Genomic DNA, 19,551 nt, shown 5'->3' with positions numbered 1-19,551 from the left:
AGTAGAAATAACGTCCTCTCTGTTCATTGATGGGCAAAAATAGACAACCTAAAGAGTCACTGTTTTCTTCCCTTAGGAAGTAGAACTCCTCATTACCCTAATTAAATCAGAAAAAGGAAGCCTGGGTTTTACAGTAACCAAAGGCAGTCAGAGTATTGGTTGTTATGTTCATGATGTCATTCAGGATCCAGCCAAAAGTGATGGAAGGCTAAGACCTGGGGACCGGCTCATAAAGGTAAGACATTACCAAAATGGATTTGTGCAAATGTAGCCAAAAACTAAGCCAGAGCTGGAGGAGAACAAGAAGGTTGAGTTAATATAACACTCCATTTATTTGTTTGGTTTATATTTTCTATCCCGACCTCTTAAAGATAAGGCCTTTATATAGTTAACAGTTTAGGGAATGCTTACAGTTCCCTTTTTAATTAGGAAGTGCCTCCAATCTCACTTAAAGCATAAGCTTTAAGCTATCCTGGGTATCAAGGACAGAAAGTTTCTTAAATTTGTATGAGGATAAATTTCCAATATTAACAAAATAATGATGCATTTATATTTTACATTATTATTTCGTATGTAATTACTTAATCATTGTACTTATGATTTCCACAGTAAAGGGAATTAGCAAAAAATTAGAGACCACTCTCTTACTGGCTAATATACAGCTAGGGAGATTACTGTATTTTCATGGCAACTTCTAATCCTGTTTTGCCTCTTTCTCATTTTTGTAGGTTAATGATACAGATGTTACAAACATGACTCACACAGATGCAGTGAATCTGCTCCGAGCTGCACCCAAGACAGTCAGATTAGTTCTAGGACGAATTCTAGAATTACCCAGGATGCCAGTGCTGCCTCATTTGCTACCTGACATTACATTAACATGCCACAAGGAGGAGTTGGGTAATGCACATTCAAGCTTTGTGCAGTGTGATTTTCTTGGCTAGGTTAAAAGTAAGTACTCTTAAGACTAAGGAAACCAATATTTTCTATTCCCTGAAGGTTTTTCCTTATCTGGAGGTCATGACAGCCTTCATCAAGTGGTATATATTAGTGATATCAATCCGAGGTCAGATGCAGCCATTGAGGGTAATCTCCAGCTATTAGACATCATCCACTATGTGAACGGAGTCAGCACACAAGGAATGACCTTGGAAGAAGCTAAGAGAGCATTAGACATGTCACTTCCTTCGGTGGTGCTGAAAGCAACAAGGTACTCTGCAATTACTTATGGGTTTTGTGTGTTTGCACAAGTTTCAGGCTGTTGATTACACTTATGCTATCTTAAAAAGATATTCCTAAATTAGTAACTCATAGACTAAACTGGCAAGAATTAATAAAGTTAGAACAGACTTCTTTTTTTTTTTTTACATTTTTTATTTATTTAAGTACTCTCTACACCCAACATGGGGCTCGAACTCACAACCCCAAGATCAAGAGTCACATGCTCTTCCAACTGAACCAGCCAGGCACCCCCAGAATAGAATTATTGATAGGAGATTCTAAGAGCACGTTAAGTGGATTAGTGTTTGGATACATGTTTGCAGCTGTCAATAAGGTAGTTACGACGTTTGTCAGCATGTTTTCAGTTGTAAGTAACAGAAAAATACAACTCAACTTGGTTTAAACAATAAAGGGTTTATATGATTTTAAAAGTCCAAAGATGACGTGGTCATCAGGTAAAATGGTGATGCACTATCCAGAACAGTCTTCTGACAATCCTCCCAATGACCATGGTAAACCAAGGACTGTCTGCTGATTGCCTTAGACCTAAATTAAGGCCAGTCCCTGAGTTGAGGCAAAGGGATAAGAATATACTGATTGGCCTAGGCCAGTCCTGGCCCATTCCCAGAGCTGGGGCAAAGTCAGTCCTACCCAAACCTCATGTCTACGACCAATGAGGCATAGAATTACCACTTTCAGGACACCGTATAACAGTTTCACATTATAAGAAGTGCTAATGGGCACTTTTCTTTCACTTAATAATATAAATAAATTGGGAAAAAAAATGTATGTATTAGTTTCAAATTACTACAAATACAGTGGCTTAAATGATACAAGTTTATTACCCTAATAGTTCTGGAAGTCAGAAATACAAAATGGGTTTCACTGGGCTAAAATCAAGATGCTATCAGGGCTGCATTCCTTCTGTAGGCTCGAGAAGAAAATCCATTTCCTTGCCTTTTCTACCTTCTAGAGATTCCCCATATTCCTTGGCTCGTGGCCCCCTTCCATCTTCAAAGCCAGCAGTGACAACACTCTACTTCTGTTGTCACATCTCTTTCTCTGGACTCTGCCTTTCCTGCCTTCTTTCACTTATAAGGACCCCTGTGATTACATTGGGCCTACCTAGATAGTACAAAATAACCTCCCCATCTTTAGATCCTCAGCTTACATCTGCAAAATCCCTTTTACCATGTAAGGTAACATATTCACAGGTTTAGAGGATTAGAATGTAGACACCTTTGTGGGGCCATTATTCTGCCTACTACAGTGTACACACAGCCAGGCTTTCTAGATTACAGGTTTATGTTATTTTTATCTGTGATACGTGATGAGTTTTACATAGTATGTCTTTGAAAATATAGGAACTATAATTAAATCATTTGATCATAAACATTTGTTCCTTCTAAACCTTTAAATTAGATTACGTACTTTTTTCCTTTGAATGTAATCCCTGCTCTGTTTCCCTCTTATACTTCTAAAAATTTGATTGGCATACATTTATTTTCATAGATGTAGCTGAATGTTAATTAGTGGAGGAGGAAAGTGTTCAAACAGCCTGGACAATATTTTTGTGAAAATTAATATCTCTGCTAACCATAGATCTAACTGAATTTTTTTGCCTCAAAATCCATGGAGTACCCTTTCCCCGAGCCCTGAAATCACTTTCTTTTGCCTTTCTGCTTTTATCTTTAGTGTAGTCACTACAGATATAGTGGTGCTAGTCACAATTACTTTCCCCTTCATTCTTCCTCAAGCTTTCTCCACTACTGTATATATTTGTCCTCTTTAAAGTCCAAAGGGTAGCCATACAGAGGGGTAGAGATCTGTGGTAATTATCTGTATGTCAAGAACTGTACAGAGTCTGTGGTCTTACTGGACTTGCAAGCTAATAAGCCAGCCAATTACTGTTTCTTGGGTGCTGGAAGAAGGTATGAAACTCTTGGATCAGAGACAAAATATTTTTTGAGTAACTGCAAGCAGCATGGGCATGGTATTGGTGTCAGTTCCACACATCTTCTAAGTCTCCTGAAGATGACGTATGTGGGCCTAGGGGATTCCTGAACATGCAGTGGGTTGTATTACAGGAGGGGAATACCATGAGGAGAAGAGGAACCCTCCCCTTTATGGCATCCTGTAAGAAAACCTGCTTTTTATTTGGAGAGAGAGGTTACCTCATTCCTCAAGCTTTCTCACCACAAACATAGCCTTGAGAATTGGCCCAGATAAAAAGCAGTCAGTGCCTTGCACTTCTGGGGTACCCAGGAAGAATATACAGGGCCCATGGCAAATTGCTTCTCCCAGCACTGTATACTTTAGGCAGACTCCCTTTTCTCTCAAGTACTAGCAATGATAAGATTGCATACTAGTCCTCTGCTTCCAAGGTGCTGTCTTTTTGACAGTTTTTCACATTGGGTGATACTATCCTTCTTATAATCCTTTAAACAAATATATTTTGTCTAGGTTTTCACTTTAAATAATTTTTAAAAAAATTTGTATCAAGGGCTTCAAATATACAAAATGTAGTGATCTATAATTCCTAAGTTATCTTTGAATTATCACCTGAGTGTGACAGTGAACTAAGTAATTAGATCGTGAATATTACAAGTGTTTTAAATGAGAGGGGAAATGTGGTAGTGTGTTAAACTGAAACCCAGAGAAAAATCATGTAAAGAAGTGATTCTTAATCACTTTTTTTCAGTCAAGAATATCTCCCTCCAGAAAATACGTAGATGAAAATTGATACAAATTTTGTCTACAGCTTCAGGGGTGCCTAGTCCCCCCTGAAGCCCATCTAAAATAAAATTCCTGAGGCTCAATAGTTAGCAAATGGTTCAAAGGGTATTTATTTATTTATTTATTTATTTTTTTTAAAGATTTTATTTATTTATTTGAGAGAGAGAGACAGAGAGAGAGCATGAGAGGGGGAGGGTCGGGAGGGTCAGAGGGAGAAGCAGACTCCCCGCCGAGCAGGGAGCCCGATGCGGGACTCGATCCAGGGACTCCAGGATCATGACCTGAGCCGAAGGCAGTCGCTTAACCAACTGAGCCACCCAGGCGCCCTCAAAGGGTATTTAAACAAACATCTTAATTTGGAATTTCCTTTTCTTTCTTCTTTTTTTTTTTTTTTTTACGACACAGAGATGGCCATCCAGTGGTCCCAAGTTCTAAGAGGTCTGCTGTCTCAACTCCACAGTCAACCAAAGCCAATGGTAAGGATACATTCATTTTATGATACAGGTAGTTATGCAGAGATAAATATTTTTCCTCTATTTCCTATCAGTAAACTAAGAATATCAGTGGTATCTATCTTTTAAGTTTATAATGAAGCATAAATACAATAATAATATCTGAAAAGCTTATCATAATGATTGTCACATAATAATTTATTCAGACAGTTACTGAATCTCTTCATTGTACCAGGCATTGGTCTGGTCGTTGTAAGTATGGCAATGAATATACAAGTATCTGCCTTACATTTTAGCATAATAATAGAAATTGTAGTGTTAGTAACTGTGGCAGTCGCTAACATAAATTTAATGCTTATCCTGGACTAAGCATTCTTTTAATTGCTTTAGTCCTCACAACAACCCTGTGAGAACAGTGTTAACTATAATCCTCCATTTAGAAGGGGAGACTGACACAGAGAAGTTTGACAACTCGCCCAAGCTCACAGAGTTAATAAATGGTAGAGCCAGAATTTAAACCTGGGGTGTCTGATTCCATGCTCTCATTTACATAATTGGGCTCCATAAACATAGCTTTTATATGCTAGTGTTACATCAGAAACTAATGATGTACTGTATGGCGACTAATACAAAAAAAATTACCAAAAAAAATAAATAAATAAATGCTAGTGTGAATATAGTAAGAATGATAGACACAGGGGAATGTGGTTGAAATTAATGTATTTGAAATGTGAATTCAGTACTTCATACATAACTAAACTTTTAGGTTATCAGGCAGTAGTATCTAAATACCAAAGGAATCTCACTACTGCAGTTGTGATTTATCTACTAAATACTGAAGCAGAGCTCTTCCCCTCCTCCTCTGTTATCTTGAATGCCTTAGGGATCCTGGCTGCTCTCTAATAGTTCCAGTTCACATTAGAGTCGGACTGTCTCACAGAATAGTCAGGAGAGCATTTTTCTAGTAACCTCTGGGTCGTCTGTAACTTTCAGAGCTAAAGAGAACTGTGCCCTGACCCCCTTGTAGAAACTGCCTAGTGATCTGTCTTAATGGGGTTCTCTGACTTGACTCCCACAGAACTGATTTCTTTATGAGTTCTGAAAATCATATAGTTATCAATATTAGGAACTCTCTTATAGTGATGGGATTATAAAATGCCATAGCCATTTTATAAAACAGACAATTTCTTAAAAATTTAAACATGGGCCTCCCATATGATCCAGCCATTCCACTCCTCTGTTTACTCAAGAGAAAAGAAAGCATATATCCATACACAAAAAGCATATATCCATACAGCTTCCTTTGTAAAAGTCAAAATCACAAACCACTCAAATGTCCAAAAACGAATGAATAAACCAATATATCCGAACAGCAGACTACTACTTAGTAATGAAAATGGTCTGTTGAGACATATGGCAACATAATCAAAATAACCTCAAAATAAAACCTCGGAGTGAAAGAAGCCAGACAGAAGAGAGTTTATACTGTATTATTCCATTTATTCAAAATTATAGAAAATGAAAATTATAGTGACAGAAAGCAGATTAGTTGTTGCTTAGAGACAGAGAAGGTGAGGGGCAGTTAGGGGAACAGGAGGGAGAGATAACAAATAATAAACTATTATGTTTTCTACTATTCCAGGATGATTTTTTGAACCAGTAGTTTATTATTAGTATGCTTTTTTCAGTATTTTTCCTGGAAGTTAAATAATGTATTATATCTCCTGGAAATGATATTAAAAGGCATTCTTGGCTCTTTGTAACATCATCCACATAAGTATAGAAATTCATCCCTACAAATTTCATGTCAACCTTCATCTTTCTAGATGGAAACTTTTTAAAGAATTATTTATTTAGGTACGCCTGAGTGGCTCAGTCGGTTAAGCGTCTGCCTTCAGCTCAGGTCATGATCCCAGGGTCCTGGGATAGAGTCCCGCATGGGGCTCCTTGCTCAGCGGGGAGCCTGCTTCTTCCTCTGCCTGCCTCTCTCTCTCTCTGACAAATAAATTAATAAAATCTTTAAAAAAAAAAAAAAAGATTTATTTATTTATTTGAGAGCTTGTGTGCACACACAAGTTGGGGGAGGGACAGAGGGAGAGATTCTCAAGCAGAGTCCCTGCTGAGTGCAGACCCCCACACTGAGCTCAGCCTCACCACCCATGAGATCATGAGCTGAGCTAAAATCACCAGTCGGCTGCTTAACCCACTGAGCCACCCAGGTGCCCCTCTGGGTGGAATTATTTTTAGGTCATTCTGTATTTTTTTTCTATTTTTTTCCTTTTTAACTTTTCCAAACTCTACTGTATCTTTCAAAATCTCATAAAAATATAATTTTAATGAAGCAAATTATTTTTAAATATGACTTTTTAACTGTAAGAGACATAATTTCATTTTAGTATATGTATTGAATCTTCATACTGATGGCTAAGAGTTAAAATTAACATTTGGTTTAGACATATATTAAAAGTTCTATTTAGTTGTATCCATAACTTATTTTACTGTGTTAAATTGATAGCTTTTATGAAATGATATACATGGCTTGCTACCTTCCCTTAAATAGTAAAGTGAGTATAGGTCAGCACGTGTGATACCTCTCCCATTCAGTCAGGATAATTTATATTCAGTGTCTCACACTAAAACCATTCAGCTCAAACTGAGCTCTCACACGAACTACAGTATTTTCTTTCAAGAAATTAGCTTTTTCCTTGGAATAAACCCTTTCATAATATTTGATTCCATCTAGTTGGTTTTAAATCTCTTTGTAATACGACCTCTTCCAGTGTACTAATAAAAATAAGACACATGCCCAGAAATGTGGGTTTTCCTTCACTATTTTGATGTCCCTACTGTGGTTCCAGCTGGCTCTTCCCTGACTTCCTATGTTGTCCCTTTCAGGTCATCACCCTGTGGAGCCTTGCCACAAGCCTGCCCTCACTCCTAGTAATTCATTCTCCAAGGTAAGGAAAAGGCCACCTTCTTCGTGTCATGCTTCCTTAGCTGAATAACCAGCTTGTTTGTCTTGAACCAAACTGATTTCACATTTGAATATTTGCCTTTTTTAGATACATGTAGTGATAGTAGGAATCTGTTTTAGTGAACTCATAGCCTTGCTAAGTAAAGCACACAGTGAACAGCCCCCACACAAGCAACCCTCCATCATTTAGCACATATTTAGCTCTTATATAACTAATTACTTGTATAGATAGCTTTAGTGCGATCTTTTTATTAATGTGCACAGTTCTTTTGGTTGTGTCTTACATACCCAGAAGAGAACATACATCATTAAGAGTAGAATTGGTCCTTTGGGTCAGTGTTGAGCAGCAGTGACTCTCAAATGACAGTTCTGCTGGTACAGATGGTACTGACAAAAGAGAGAGGCTTATTTGCTTTTTAAAAGATATGGAAAATGCTTCACCACATAATCAAATGCAAGAACCTAAGTCATTTAAGATTAGCACAGAAAAATCTGGAGGTGATTTAACGAAACTACTTTAATACATAACCAAATTCCACTTTGAGCTTTCTCTTTAAGGCCTTATGTATTCCCATTCGTTTGGTTAGCATTTCTTTTTATGATTTTCTTCTGGCATGTAATGTACATTCTAAAATGATCCCAGCTGGATCTTCATTTTGTGGAATTGTTTAATCCCACACACATCCCATACAGTCTATTCAGAACCCCACTATTTGAAAGTCTTTCCATGTAAGATCCAGAGCTGAGGCATTGGTCTCCTAGGAATCTGAAAACCCTATCATCTCAACAAGATTTCTGGATAAGAGCTGGATTTAGCATAGAAAGAAAACTTGGTGACCAGAAGGTCAAAATTCTATGTCTTTCAGCTCACTGGTACAGCAAATCCTGAAAAGATATTGCAGTAGAAGAATTATTAGGCAGAAATGATTGGGACACGTAAATAATTGAGGTACAACAACACCCACTACTCCCTGTTTATTCATAAAGTCTACAATTACACACAGCTGGAACACCGGAATTTTCATGTATATCTAGTGTTAGTCATGCTGTATGGTGTTCATTTTCTTTTTAAGTATCAGCATGTTGAAAGGGAGAAGGGGAGGATTTCTGTTTAAATTAATATGAAACTCTTAGAAACTAGGATCTCTGTTACTCACGATTTCAAACATTTTTTTGTTGGAGTTCAACTCTTTCAGGAAGTCTCTCAAACAATATTCTGTCCTTGATGCTAACGTCTGCACTATGAATTTCACGTAAAGATTGGAGTTTCACAATCCAGTAAAACTTGACATTATGTAACCACTAGTTATGAAGAAATAATTCTGTCACATCTACCATTTTTACTTTTTGTCTTGATAAAAAGAATAAGATCTTCAGAGCAAACCACCTTTTATTTGTATATAATTATTTTAATTTATTCTAATCATTTAATTTTGCATTTTTGCTCAAATCAGTTTTCTTTCAATAGGCCATGCACCATGAAGTGTTCACAATTTACCATTGAATTAGAAAGTTACATTCTATTCAATAATTAATTTATAGTTAGGCACCCATTGTTACTTTTCTTAAATTGAGGTGAGATTTAGCCTAGATTTGAAAATCTTTATACCCAGCAGTTGACTAGAATGATAAACTAAACTAGAGTGTGTGTCCAAGTCACAGCTTCACAGATACTTTTAAAAGATGATTTTTTTCCCTTTCCCTCAACTTCTGAGTTTAATGATCCTATAAAACTTTCCTAAAAAGTTTTATGAAAGCTAAGTCCCATAAGATATGCCTCAAAAAAGAAATTTCTGCAGTCAAACAGATTTAAGAAATACTACATAATAGAGTTTTCTTTGGCAACTCAAAATTCATAATAGTAAACATTGTGAGAATTCTTGGAATAAAAATAATGATTTGATGTTACGTAATCTGTTTCCAGAGATTTTCAATGATGGAAAGTCCCATCCTCTTTGTACATTCCATTGTACTGATGTTTCCTAGAAACACTGATCTATTATGGGCAGATATAAAATGGATTTTGTACTAAGAAAGAGGGACAGAAGGACATGGTAGGGAAATCTACAGTCCCTCCCTAATCTTGGAAGTTAGTAATATAGTAAACTAATGATTTGCTCTGGTTTCATACTTTAGGTTAATGGGGAAGAAATAATTGAAGTTTTGTACCCTGAAGGAAAATGTTCTACTTATCAGATGAAGGGATCAGCAAACTTGATTCTCTCCAAAGGTAGTTTTCCAAATCAATCATCCAATTACTCTAAATGCCCTAATAATTCAGGTAACAAAGAAATATTAGGTATTGGGTTTACATGTTTCCATAGTGTAAAATGGAAGGATTGTTGTTCAAAGAAATAAAAGAACAATGTAAAATTTATTGTTAGCTGCATTACTGTATAAATGTACTGTATTCATTCTCATCTCTAATGTTAAGAATATTTTTAAATGATAGAAAAGATGGCTGGTTTTGTTTTTTTTTTAAGATTTTATTTATTTATTTGACAGAGACACAGCGAGAGAGGGAACACAAGCAGGGGGAGTGGGAGAGGGAGAAGCAGGCCTCCCGCCGAGCACAGCAGGGAGCCGATGTGGGGCTCAATCCCAGGACCCCAGGATCAATGACCTGAGCCAAAGGCAGATGCTTAATGACTGAGCCACCCAGGCACCCCAAGATGGCTGTTTTTGTTTGATAGTGTTGCTTATATTCTTTGAAGCAACAATTCTAATAAGTTAGAAAATATTTCTTGAGGATGTTTGGGCTGCCCTATTATATCCTTAATCTTTGTAAATTTTATTTCATTTTTTTTAAGAGAGCGTGTGCGCACAAGAGCACACATGGTGGGGGGGCGTTGGGCAGAGGGAGAGAGAGAGAATCTTAAGCAGGCTCCACACCCAATGCACCGTGCGATGTGGGGGCTCGCTCACATGACCCTGATACCCTGACGTGAGCCAAAAACCAAGAATTGGACCCTTAACCAACTAAGCCAACCAGGCACCCCAGTATACCCTTAATTTTTGTAACATAACTTCTTTAGTTGAATTTCTTTCATGAATTAATAATTTGGGATTGATTTAGGAAAATAATCATTAAGTTATTGATTCACAGACATAGATTTTGGTTTATTTAACTTGTATTTGTATGGTCTTTTGTCATGGCAGCCAGAGTCATGTTGGGACTAGAAATGTCTAGGTTCCACAAGTATAAATTGCTTTTCCCAGTTCTGGCTGCTTTTCAAAGGAGATGCTTAAAATTTGAAAGACCTGCTATCTTTGATTTGACACGGTGTCTCTTTCTTATATCAATATTTTTAAAGTAAAATCTCACGTAAATTCCTGTTTTTCAAGAATCTAATGTACAAGAAGATGATATCTATGATGATCCTCAAGAAGCTGAAGTTATTCAGTCTCTGCTGGATGTTGTGGATGAGGAAGCCCAGAATCTTTTAAACCAAAATAATGCAGCAGGAGATGCCTGTATTTCAGGTAGATGAACCAGAGTGAATAAGCCGGTATACTCAAGAGTACAAGAAGGCCCCTGGGGAGCATTTTAACTCCTTTTGGCCCATTTATTTCTCTCCCAGGTTCATTGAAAACCAATGGGCAGTTATCTGAAGGGAGAGCAGAAGATACAGACTGTGATGGTTCACCATTACCTGAAGATTTTACAGAGGTAAGGATAATACCTAGATAAACACTCTAGGATGCTGTATATTGTTAGAATTATGTATCTCCTTAAGCTTGCTTTCTCTACTAAGGCTTTAACCTCTGCCTCCCCTGCCTCCACCATTTCTGATTTCCCAGCACTGCTCACCCCCTGCCCTGACCCTGGCATTCACAGGTTTATATGTATTTCTCTGGTTCCCATAGGCATTTGCGTTTGTAACCTGTCCTAGTGTGCTTGGACTGCCATCGCAAAATACCACCAACTAGGTGGCTTAAAATACAGAAATTCATTTTCTCACAATTCTGGAGGCTGAAAGTCCAAGATCACTATGCCAGCAGAGTTGGTTTCTGATGAAACGCTCTCCTTGGCTTGCAGATGGCCACCTTTTCACTGTGTCCTCACATGGCCATTCCTCTGTGTTCATGCACTCCTGGTGTCTCTTCCTTTTCTTATAAGGACACCAGTCCTGTTGGATTAGGGTCCCATCCTTATGACCTCATTTAGCTTTAATTACCTCGATAAAGATCCTAGTCTCCAAACATTATCACATTGGGGGTTAGGGCTTCAACCTGTGAATTGGGGGATCACAATTCAGTCCATAACATAGTCTTTGCTTTAACCAGTTATAAAATATAATTAAGTAAAATTTCATTCACAATAGTTAAAAACAAATAAAAGCTATAGGCATAAATTCAACCCCAAATGTGTAAGACCTATATTATGGAAACTTTAAAGCTCTACAAAGAAGCAAAAGAAATATTAAATATTTCTATTCTTTGATAGAAAAACCTAAAATTTAAATTCTCCCTAGATTTACCCTTAAGTTAAATATGGTCCCATAAAATATTTCGACTTTTTTTTTTTTTTTTAAATGAGAAGCAGAGTGGTTTGCCAAAATGATTTCAAATTTCACTTGGAAGAAATTAGGATGTAAAACTGTCCAGTACAAATCTAAAAATTAAGGTTCAGCGGTGCCTGGGTGGCTCAAGCAGTTAAGCATCAGCCTTTGGCTCAGGTCATAATCCTGGGGTCCTGGGATTGAGCCTCATGTCGGGCTCCCTGCTCAGTGGGGAATCTGCTTCTCTCTCTCCCTCTCCTCCTCCCCACCACCCCCACTCATGCTCTCTCTCAAATAAAAGGTCTTTAATTAATTAATTAACTAATTAATTAAAGTTCATATCATATAAGTTGTTCTACCACCAAAGTACAGATAGATCCCACAAACTTGCACCTTGAGAATTCAAGATGTTTAAGACCAAACATTTTGGGGCAGTCCATCCTTAAAATTAATAAATTGACACTTGAATATATGGGACTTCTGCTTCAGAAGAGATGTTAACTAAGAGTAAACAAAACAAAGAAAGTAAAAAAACAATTCAGGAAAGGAGGAAACAAAGTACTGAGATAAAAACATGAAGTTTCATTTGTATCAAACTCTAAATGTGTTAAAATCACTATGGAAATTATATTCATAAGCAGACAAATTCAAAAAAGACAAATATGACTAATCTCCATAGCTAAAATGAAGATTAAGCCAATATTCTGGAAAAGTTTTCTGTTTCATCCTATATTTCTAGAATATTGCCTATATTTGAGTAATTTTAAGTTTCTTACAACTTCCTAAAATACTCAGTTTTTCATAGGTGCATCTCTGGGTTCACTATAAATGAATTGTAGATTATTTACTGAATTGGTTCTTAACATTGTATTCTACAACCCTGGAAGTTTTGTGGATTTTTTTTTTAACTTTTATTATTGAAATATGGTTGAAATACAATGTTATATTAGTTTCAATTATACAACATAGTGATTTATTTTATAACTGAAAGTTTGTACCTCTTAATCCCCTTTACCTATTTTGCCCATACTCCCCCTCCACCCCATCCCCTCTGGCAACCACCAGTTTATTCTCTGTATTTATGAGTCTGTTTCTGTTGTTTGTTCATTTATTTTTTAGATTCCACATCTCAGTGACGTCATATGGTATTTGTCTTTGTCTTATTTCATTTAGCATGATATTCTGTTGGTCTATCCATGTTGTCACAGATGGCAAGAACTCATTCTTTTTTATGACTGAGTAATATTCCATTGTGTATATATACTCCATCTTTTTTATTCATCTGTTGATGGACCCTTGGGTTGCTTCCATATCTTGGCTATTGAAAATATGCTGCAATAGGGGCACTGGCTGGCTCAGATGGTAGAGCATGTGACGCTTGATCTCAGGGTTGTGAGTTCAAGCCCTGTGTTGGGTATAAAGATTACTTAAAAAAAAAAAAAATGCTGCAATAAACATAGGGGTACTTCTTTTTCAGATTCATGTTTTCATTTTCTTTATGTAAATACCCAGTAGTGGATTACTGGATTATATGTACAATCCTGAAAGTCTCAGGGTTTTAACCCTATGGGCCGAAAGTTAAGCTACTAATCATGGTATTATAAAGAGTGTAGTATACTGCATAGTCATTTGTCACTCTACTGTAATTTGTCACTCTACACTTGACTACCTCTTAATGAAATACTTAAGGCCAGTGTCTGAGTCTTACTTATGAATGCCAGTCATATACATAATGTAAATCATCATCTAATCTTTCAACTCTGTTCATTAGCTATTACTGAACTTGTTTGACTCTAATTAAGCTGGGGATAACAGACTAAGAAGGTATGTCAGGGTTTTTGTCCTAAATTTGCTTATATAGTCTAGTAGTCAATTTGGGAGTTTTACACATATAAATAAGTAAGTGTAATTTTTAAAATTATAGTAAAAACATGTCTTGGTAAATGTTTGTATGGAATTCAGAGAGTGTCTTAAAGAACTAGGAAATAATAGGGACCATACAGGAGTGGATGTATATGTTATTAAAGCTTCCTAGAGAATTAGCCTTTTAAAGGTGTTTGATAGGTGAGAGGCTATGGGAAAGAGCATTCCATACTGAGGAGTTGCTTAGCAAAGATATGAAGGTTTGGATCAGCCTGGGACTTTCATGTCAGTAAATCATTGCAGGTAGGGTGTCACGTGGTGTCTTGAAAGCTAGGCTGAAGAGATAGGCAGGGGTAAGTTCAGCAAGCGACTTAGATGCTGTGCCAAGAGGTTTGATCTTTCTACATCTCGGGGCAGGCAACTTTGCTGGGAGAGGTAGAAACACATGAGGTCAGAAGAGCTAGGATGAAAAGAAGAAAGGCGTGTCCTGCAAAGACATGGCATCATTTTGCTGAAATACATCTGTGTGATTCCTATGTTATTTCTCATTCTGGTTATTCTTAAAAAGTTTTTAAATTTGTAGTTAAACAGTACAAAACTTTCAGTGGCTTTCCATCACCTATAAGATAATCATGCTTGACTCTGGGATCCTGGCTTTATGGGAGCTCAACCAATGTAGTCACACAGCCCTGAGCTTATAAGAGGTCCTCTCTTATTTGTAAAATAATGCTGTGTCATCACCATCTTGAAATTCTTAGTAATTTTTTAACAAGAAATCCCATATTTTCAGTTGACACTGGGCACTACAAATGACAGAGTTGGTCTTGGATCCAGGAGATATTTCTATTTTTCAAGTTGCTGGATCTGGATTCTTTGAGCAGTAGGATAACAAACTAACCTTCACATGGGCTGGCCATGATAAAAGCCCTAAATCTTTTCACTGAGGCAGTACGAGAGCTACCTCGTGTTCCAAAGAGCCTACAATCCAGAATGAGAAGAGACACTGAAAGCCCGTCTCCTTAACCCAATCCTCCCCCCTGCACAGGTGAACTTTGCAAAAATAGTGGGAAATTGTTATCACGGTCATTGGTATCGTACAGTGTAATGGGGAGGACAAGAGAGTGATCAAGTACACACCCAAATAAACAAGCAATTACAAGTTGTGATAAGGCCTATGAAGTTTAAAAAGAAAAAAAGTGCTGCAAAAGAGAATAACCAAGGAGACCTACTTCAGACTGTGCGGTCAGGGCACATCCTTAGAAGGAAAGGACACACTGAATAAAGGAAAAGTACCTTCCACAGGAAGAGCTTTGTGGTGAGAAGGGGTGAGCGATTTTGAAGAGCTAAAAGAAAGACCGGGGATTTGAAGCCCACAGGTAAGTAGAGAATAAAACCAGATGGATCGTAGAGGTAGACAGAAGCCAGGTAATTCGGGGTCTTGACAGGAATTTCCCATTGGTTAAGATAATTTGTCCTAATAAAGATTGAAATGGGGGCGCCTGGGTAGCTCAGTTGGTTAAGCGACTGCCTTCGGCTCAGGTCATGATCCTGGAGTCCCGGGTCGAGTCCCGCATCGGGCTCCCTGCTCGGCGGGGAGTCTGCTTCTCCCTCTGACCCTCCTCCCTCTCATGCTCTCTGTCTCTCATTCTCCCTCTCTCAAAAAAAATAAAAAAAAAAAAAAAAAAAAAGATTGAAATGTAAGATTTATTAACCATGTTAGAATGAAACTTGGCATCTTCTAATTGTAGCAAACTGCTCCTGCAGTATTTGGGTCTCTGAGACACCATCTCCCATTACAGTATGAGCTGATTGGTCTATGTTCTCCATGGAGAGACTCCTCATTTTAATAATAAAAGGGAGGGGCGCCTGGGTGGCTCAGTCGTTAAGCGTCTGCCTTCAGCTCAGGTCATGATCCCGGGGTCCTGGGATCGAGTCCCGCATCGGGCTCCCTGCTCTGCGGGGAGCCTGCTTCTCTCTCTCCCACTCCCCCTGCTTGTGCTCTCTCTCTCGCTGTGTTTCTCTGTCGAAAAAATAAAATATTTAAAAATAATAATAATAATAATAAAAGGGAAAGATAATTTAACACATTGAAAATTACTAGGATATTTCTGGAGAGCCCATTTTCAGATTTTAAAGTTGAAGTATTGTAGGGTGCCTGGGTCATGATCTCCAGGTCCTGGGATCGAAATCTGCATTGGGCTCCCTGCTTATCAGGGAGTCTGACTCTCTCTTTCTTTCTCTCTCTCTCTCTCTCCTCCCTCTTCCCCTCACCACCGTTCATTCTCTCTCTCTCAAATAAATAAATAAAATATTGAAGTAGTGTAAAAGCATAAACCAAATATGCATATCTAAATAATCATAGTTTAACTTTTCATCTTGCTTTTTCCTTACCTCTATACTATTAATATCCCTTACATAAGAAAGGAAATCCAAAATGAGTGTGAAGGTGAAGAAGTGGAACCAGCAAAACCTCTTGGGTCACTGAAGATGCCTTAGCCACAGTTTGACATTAATTGAATGTCATATGTGTCTTTGTTACAGGAGGATAGACATAACAGTAAATATAGGAAATAATTAACAGGAAAAAAATGGAACATTCCAAGATTGATTTTTTTTTAACAATGGGCTAATGTGATTTTTATTTCTCTTTATTTTAGTCTGTCAAAATGAATGGCTGTGAAGAATATTGTGAAGAAAAAGTAAAAAGTGAAAGGTAAGAAGATAATCTTTTAAAGTATAACAGTTCCATTCCTTTTTAGAAGTGCTCTGAAGATTTTCATTTAGATGTTGCTTTTGAAATTAATTTATTCTTTTCCAATAAAAGGAGAATATTTGACTAAATTATGGACCTATGGTTGAATATTAAGGGAGGTTTTAGTGACGTGTGACAATGTGTTTGTTAAATGAAGTATATCCTTGACCATGGGAAAAATGAAAGAAAGGTCTAAAAGGGAATGTGCCAACAATGATTATAGTGATTATCTCCTAGTAGGGTTAAAATAAAACCGAAGAAGATAAGAAACATTTTAAAACCCCACAGTTTTGTTTCTTTTTGAAAACAGTTTCTAATACAAAATAGGATTTTTCCTGATACATTGTTTAATGTTTTAAAAAGTTATATATATATAAGTTGGCCAACAAAGTGATTGTACATAAATAAATTTTGCTCCATATCAGATGATAACGTAACAATCAAAGGGAGCTACTTGCATTTTCCTAGAAAAGCAAACTGACAGTGAATTTTGCACTAAATAAAATTAGACAAGGGGGTACATATTATTAATGTAGAAATGCATACAATTTAAATTTAAAAAATTAGCAGATATCTGGGCCAGCTGCCATGAATTGTTAAGATACAGGTTCTACTCTGTTAGGCAGGGGAAGGGGAGGAAGGAGGAAGGGTAGATTAGTATATGTAATTTATTTGGGTGGCAGTTAGAAACACTATTAACATATAAATTTTATCTGCATGTTACGATACGCTTTTTAATTTTAAGATCTCTGAAACCATATACAATCATCGATACTATTTCTTTCTTAATGTGAACAAAACAATAGTGTATCTTACAATGATGGGTATCATAGATTCAAAGAACTGTAGCACATAACCTTCAATCTAGTAATTTTATTTCTAAGAATTGCTCCCACTACCACGTGTGCAAAGACATTTCCACAAAAATTTAATTGCAACATCATTTATATTTCTAAAAAAACATAATATACACGGAATAAATTAGGGTATACTCACACAAGCACCCATGAAATACTAATGCAGCTAATCAAAAGAATGAGAAGGAAGGGAATGCCTGATGGAAGATCTCCAAACTATATCCTTGCAGACAGAATATACTTACTAGATGACAAAAGCAACCTCATAGGTGCAGAGCTTGCAAATTAAATATTAATTGTAACCCACAATTAGCTGGAGTAGAAGAAAACATCCACCATAAAAGCAGCATAATTGCTGCCCTGTTATTGATGTTTCTGAATATCAGAAAATGAAAAAATGTGTTCAGCCTTTTACATTATCCTTTTTCACCTCATTACTAAACATTTCTCCGCCTAGATTCTCTTCCCTAGCCATCCACCTTACCAGGGAGATGGCATCTACTGTGTACCCTAGAATAATGAGAACTTGTACTGTGCTTTATTACATTAAGTGAGTGCCCTGATACAGAAGTGTCTTTCTAGCCCCCAGCTGTAGCAAAAAATAGATGTCCATCAATAGAGGCTTCTATAAATAATTAAGATACATCCATATAGTACAATAGTAGGTAGCTATTAAAAAGACAAGAGAGGGTCACCTGGGTAGCTCAGTCAGTTAAGCATCCAACTCTTAATCTCAGCACAGGGCTTGATCTTAAGGTCATAAGTTTAAGCCCCACGCTGGGCATTGAGCCTACTTAAAAAAAAAAAAAAAAAAAACCAAGAGTTATACTCACACAATTATAATGGGTTATCCATGTTGAAGGGCAGAAACAAACCACCACTTTCTCTATCCCCAAGGGGACTCCTTCAATCTAAGGTTCAAAGACAGGATTTGTTTGAGGATAAATTTTAGACTGTACTAAACAATTCTGTACTTCAGTTTAATTTCCATCTACCAATGAGTTTTAGGACTTGTGGACCTGGACTTTTTTAATCAGATGTTCTATTTTTAAATATCATGATAACTGTAGAGGAAACAAGGGTTCAAGGACATAATATTTAAATTTATTTCAGGGACAAAACTGAAGAAAATATTACCACTGTGTTTTGTTGTCATAGCTTGATTCAAAAGTCACAAGAAAGGAAGCCTGATGATGATGATGAGATAACATGGGGAAGTGATGAATTGCCAATAGAAACAACAAACCATGAAGATTCTGATAAAGGCAAGAATTTTATGAGCAATTCTTTTGTCAAAAATAATAGATTAAAAAAATAAGCGTTTGAAAATTAGTTTTCAGACTATATGGATGTGTTATTTCACTGTATGTGTACATTATTTGGTTCCATACATAAGGTAAAATCACAAGACAAACAGCAGTTATATAACTAGATATTTGCACAGGTGTAGGCTAAAATTCTCAGTGGCTTAAAGTAAAACACACAAATAAATGTGTAAATACTTTAATTAGAAACACAAAATCAGGGGCTCCTGGGTGGCTCAGATGGTTAAGCATCTGCCTTTGGTTCAGGTCATGATCCCAGGGACTGGGATGGAGCCCCGCATCGGGCTCCCTGCTCGGCGGGAAGCCTGCTTCTCCCTCTCCCACTCCCCCTGCTTGTGTTCCCTCTCTCGCTGGATCTCTGTCAAATAAATAGATAAAATCTTAAAAAAAAAAAAAAAAAAAAAAACCACAAAGTCACAATTTTGTCAAACTGGAAAGAGTCGAGGAATGCATTTTATTTATAATAAAATAGGTAGAATAGCTCAAAGATAGGAAATTATTACCCTTGCATCTCAGCCTCATTTTTTAAAAACAGGAGTTAATTGCTCTGTCCTATTAACTACTTCTTTCATTTTATAACTGAGCCAGTGGAGAAATGAGGCTCCATCCAGTGTATCATTTCTCTCTTTTTTTTTTATAAAGGCAGTGTTCTACTAATGCAATGAAAGACATGGTTTTGTAATCTGAAGTCTTATTAGTTGTTAAAGGAAATTAAAGAAGTTGAATTAAGACTTTTTTGATTTTGGTAAATTGTTGGTGTCAGTGATAGAGCTCTTGTCAAATCCTGTAGCCCATGCTCATCTCCAGCCTTTGAGATCCTGTTGCCTTTACACTAAGCTCTGTAAAAGTTTAATTCTGTATTTACAAAT

General features: G+C 36.9%; 1 protein-coding gene across 8 annotated transcripts in view; it reads left to right on the top strand.

The window, feature by feature from the left end:
* Positions 1 to 19,551, top strand: part of PTPN13 (protein tyrosine phosphatase non-receptor type 13) — a 208,497-nt gene that overhangs the window by 175,859 nt on the left and 13,087 nt on the right. For 4 of the 8 annotated variants that reach the window (XM_035004583.1, XM_035004587.1, XM_035004584.1 and 1 more), the window contains 10 exons: positions 77 to 235; positions 729 to 900; positions 1,000 to 1,210; positions 4,363 to 4,433; positions 7,305 to 7,366; positions 9,520 to 9,613; positions 10,729 to 10,866; positions 10,965 to 11,053; positions 16,406 to 16,461; positions 18,471 to 18,622. In XM_035004583.1, coding sequence (XP_034860474.1) covers positions 77 to 235; positions 729 to 900; positions 1,000 to 1,210; positions 4,363 to 4,433; positions 7,305 to 7,366; positions 9,520 to 9,613; positions 10,729 to 10,866; positions 10,965 to 11,053; positions 16,406 to 16,461; positions 18,471 to 18,622 — 1,204 coding nt within the window. Of the gene's footprint in view, positions 1 to 76; positions 236 to 728; positions 901 to 999; positions 1,211 to 4,362; positions 4,434 to 7,304; positions 7,367 to 8,249; positions 8,893 to 9,519; positions 9,614 to 10,728; positions 10,867 to 10,964; positions 11,054 to 16,405; positions 16,462 to 18,470; positions 18,623 to 19,551 lie in introns of those variants that run through there. The other 4 variants (XM_035004585.1, XM_035004586.1, XM_035004590.1 and 1 more) reach the window with 2 other exon arrangements.

The sequence above is a fragment of the Mirounga leonina genome, unplaced genomic scaffold (assembly GCF_011800145.1).
Source record: "Mirounga leonina isolate KUSES-001 unplaced genomic scaffold, KU_Mleo_1.0 Mir_129, whole genome shotgun sequence".
Lineage (NCBI taxonomy): Eukaryota > Metazoa > Chordata > Mammalia > Carnivora > Phocidae > Mirounga > Mirounga leonina.
Note: the sequence above shows the minus strand (reverse complement) of the source record. Positions and strands in the feature narration are given on the sequence as shown.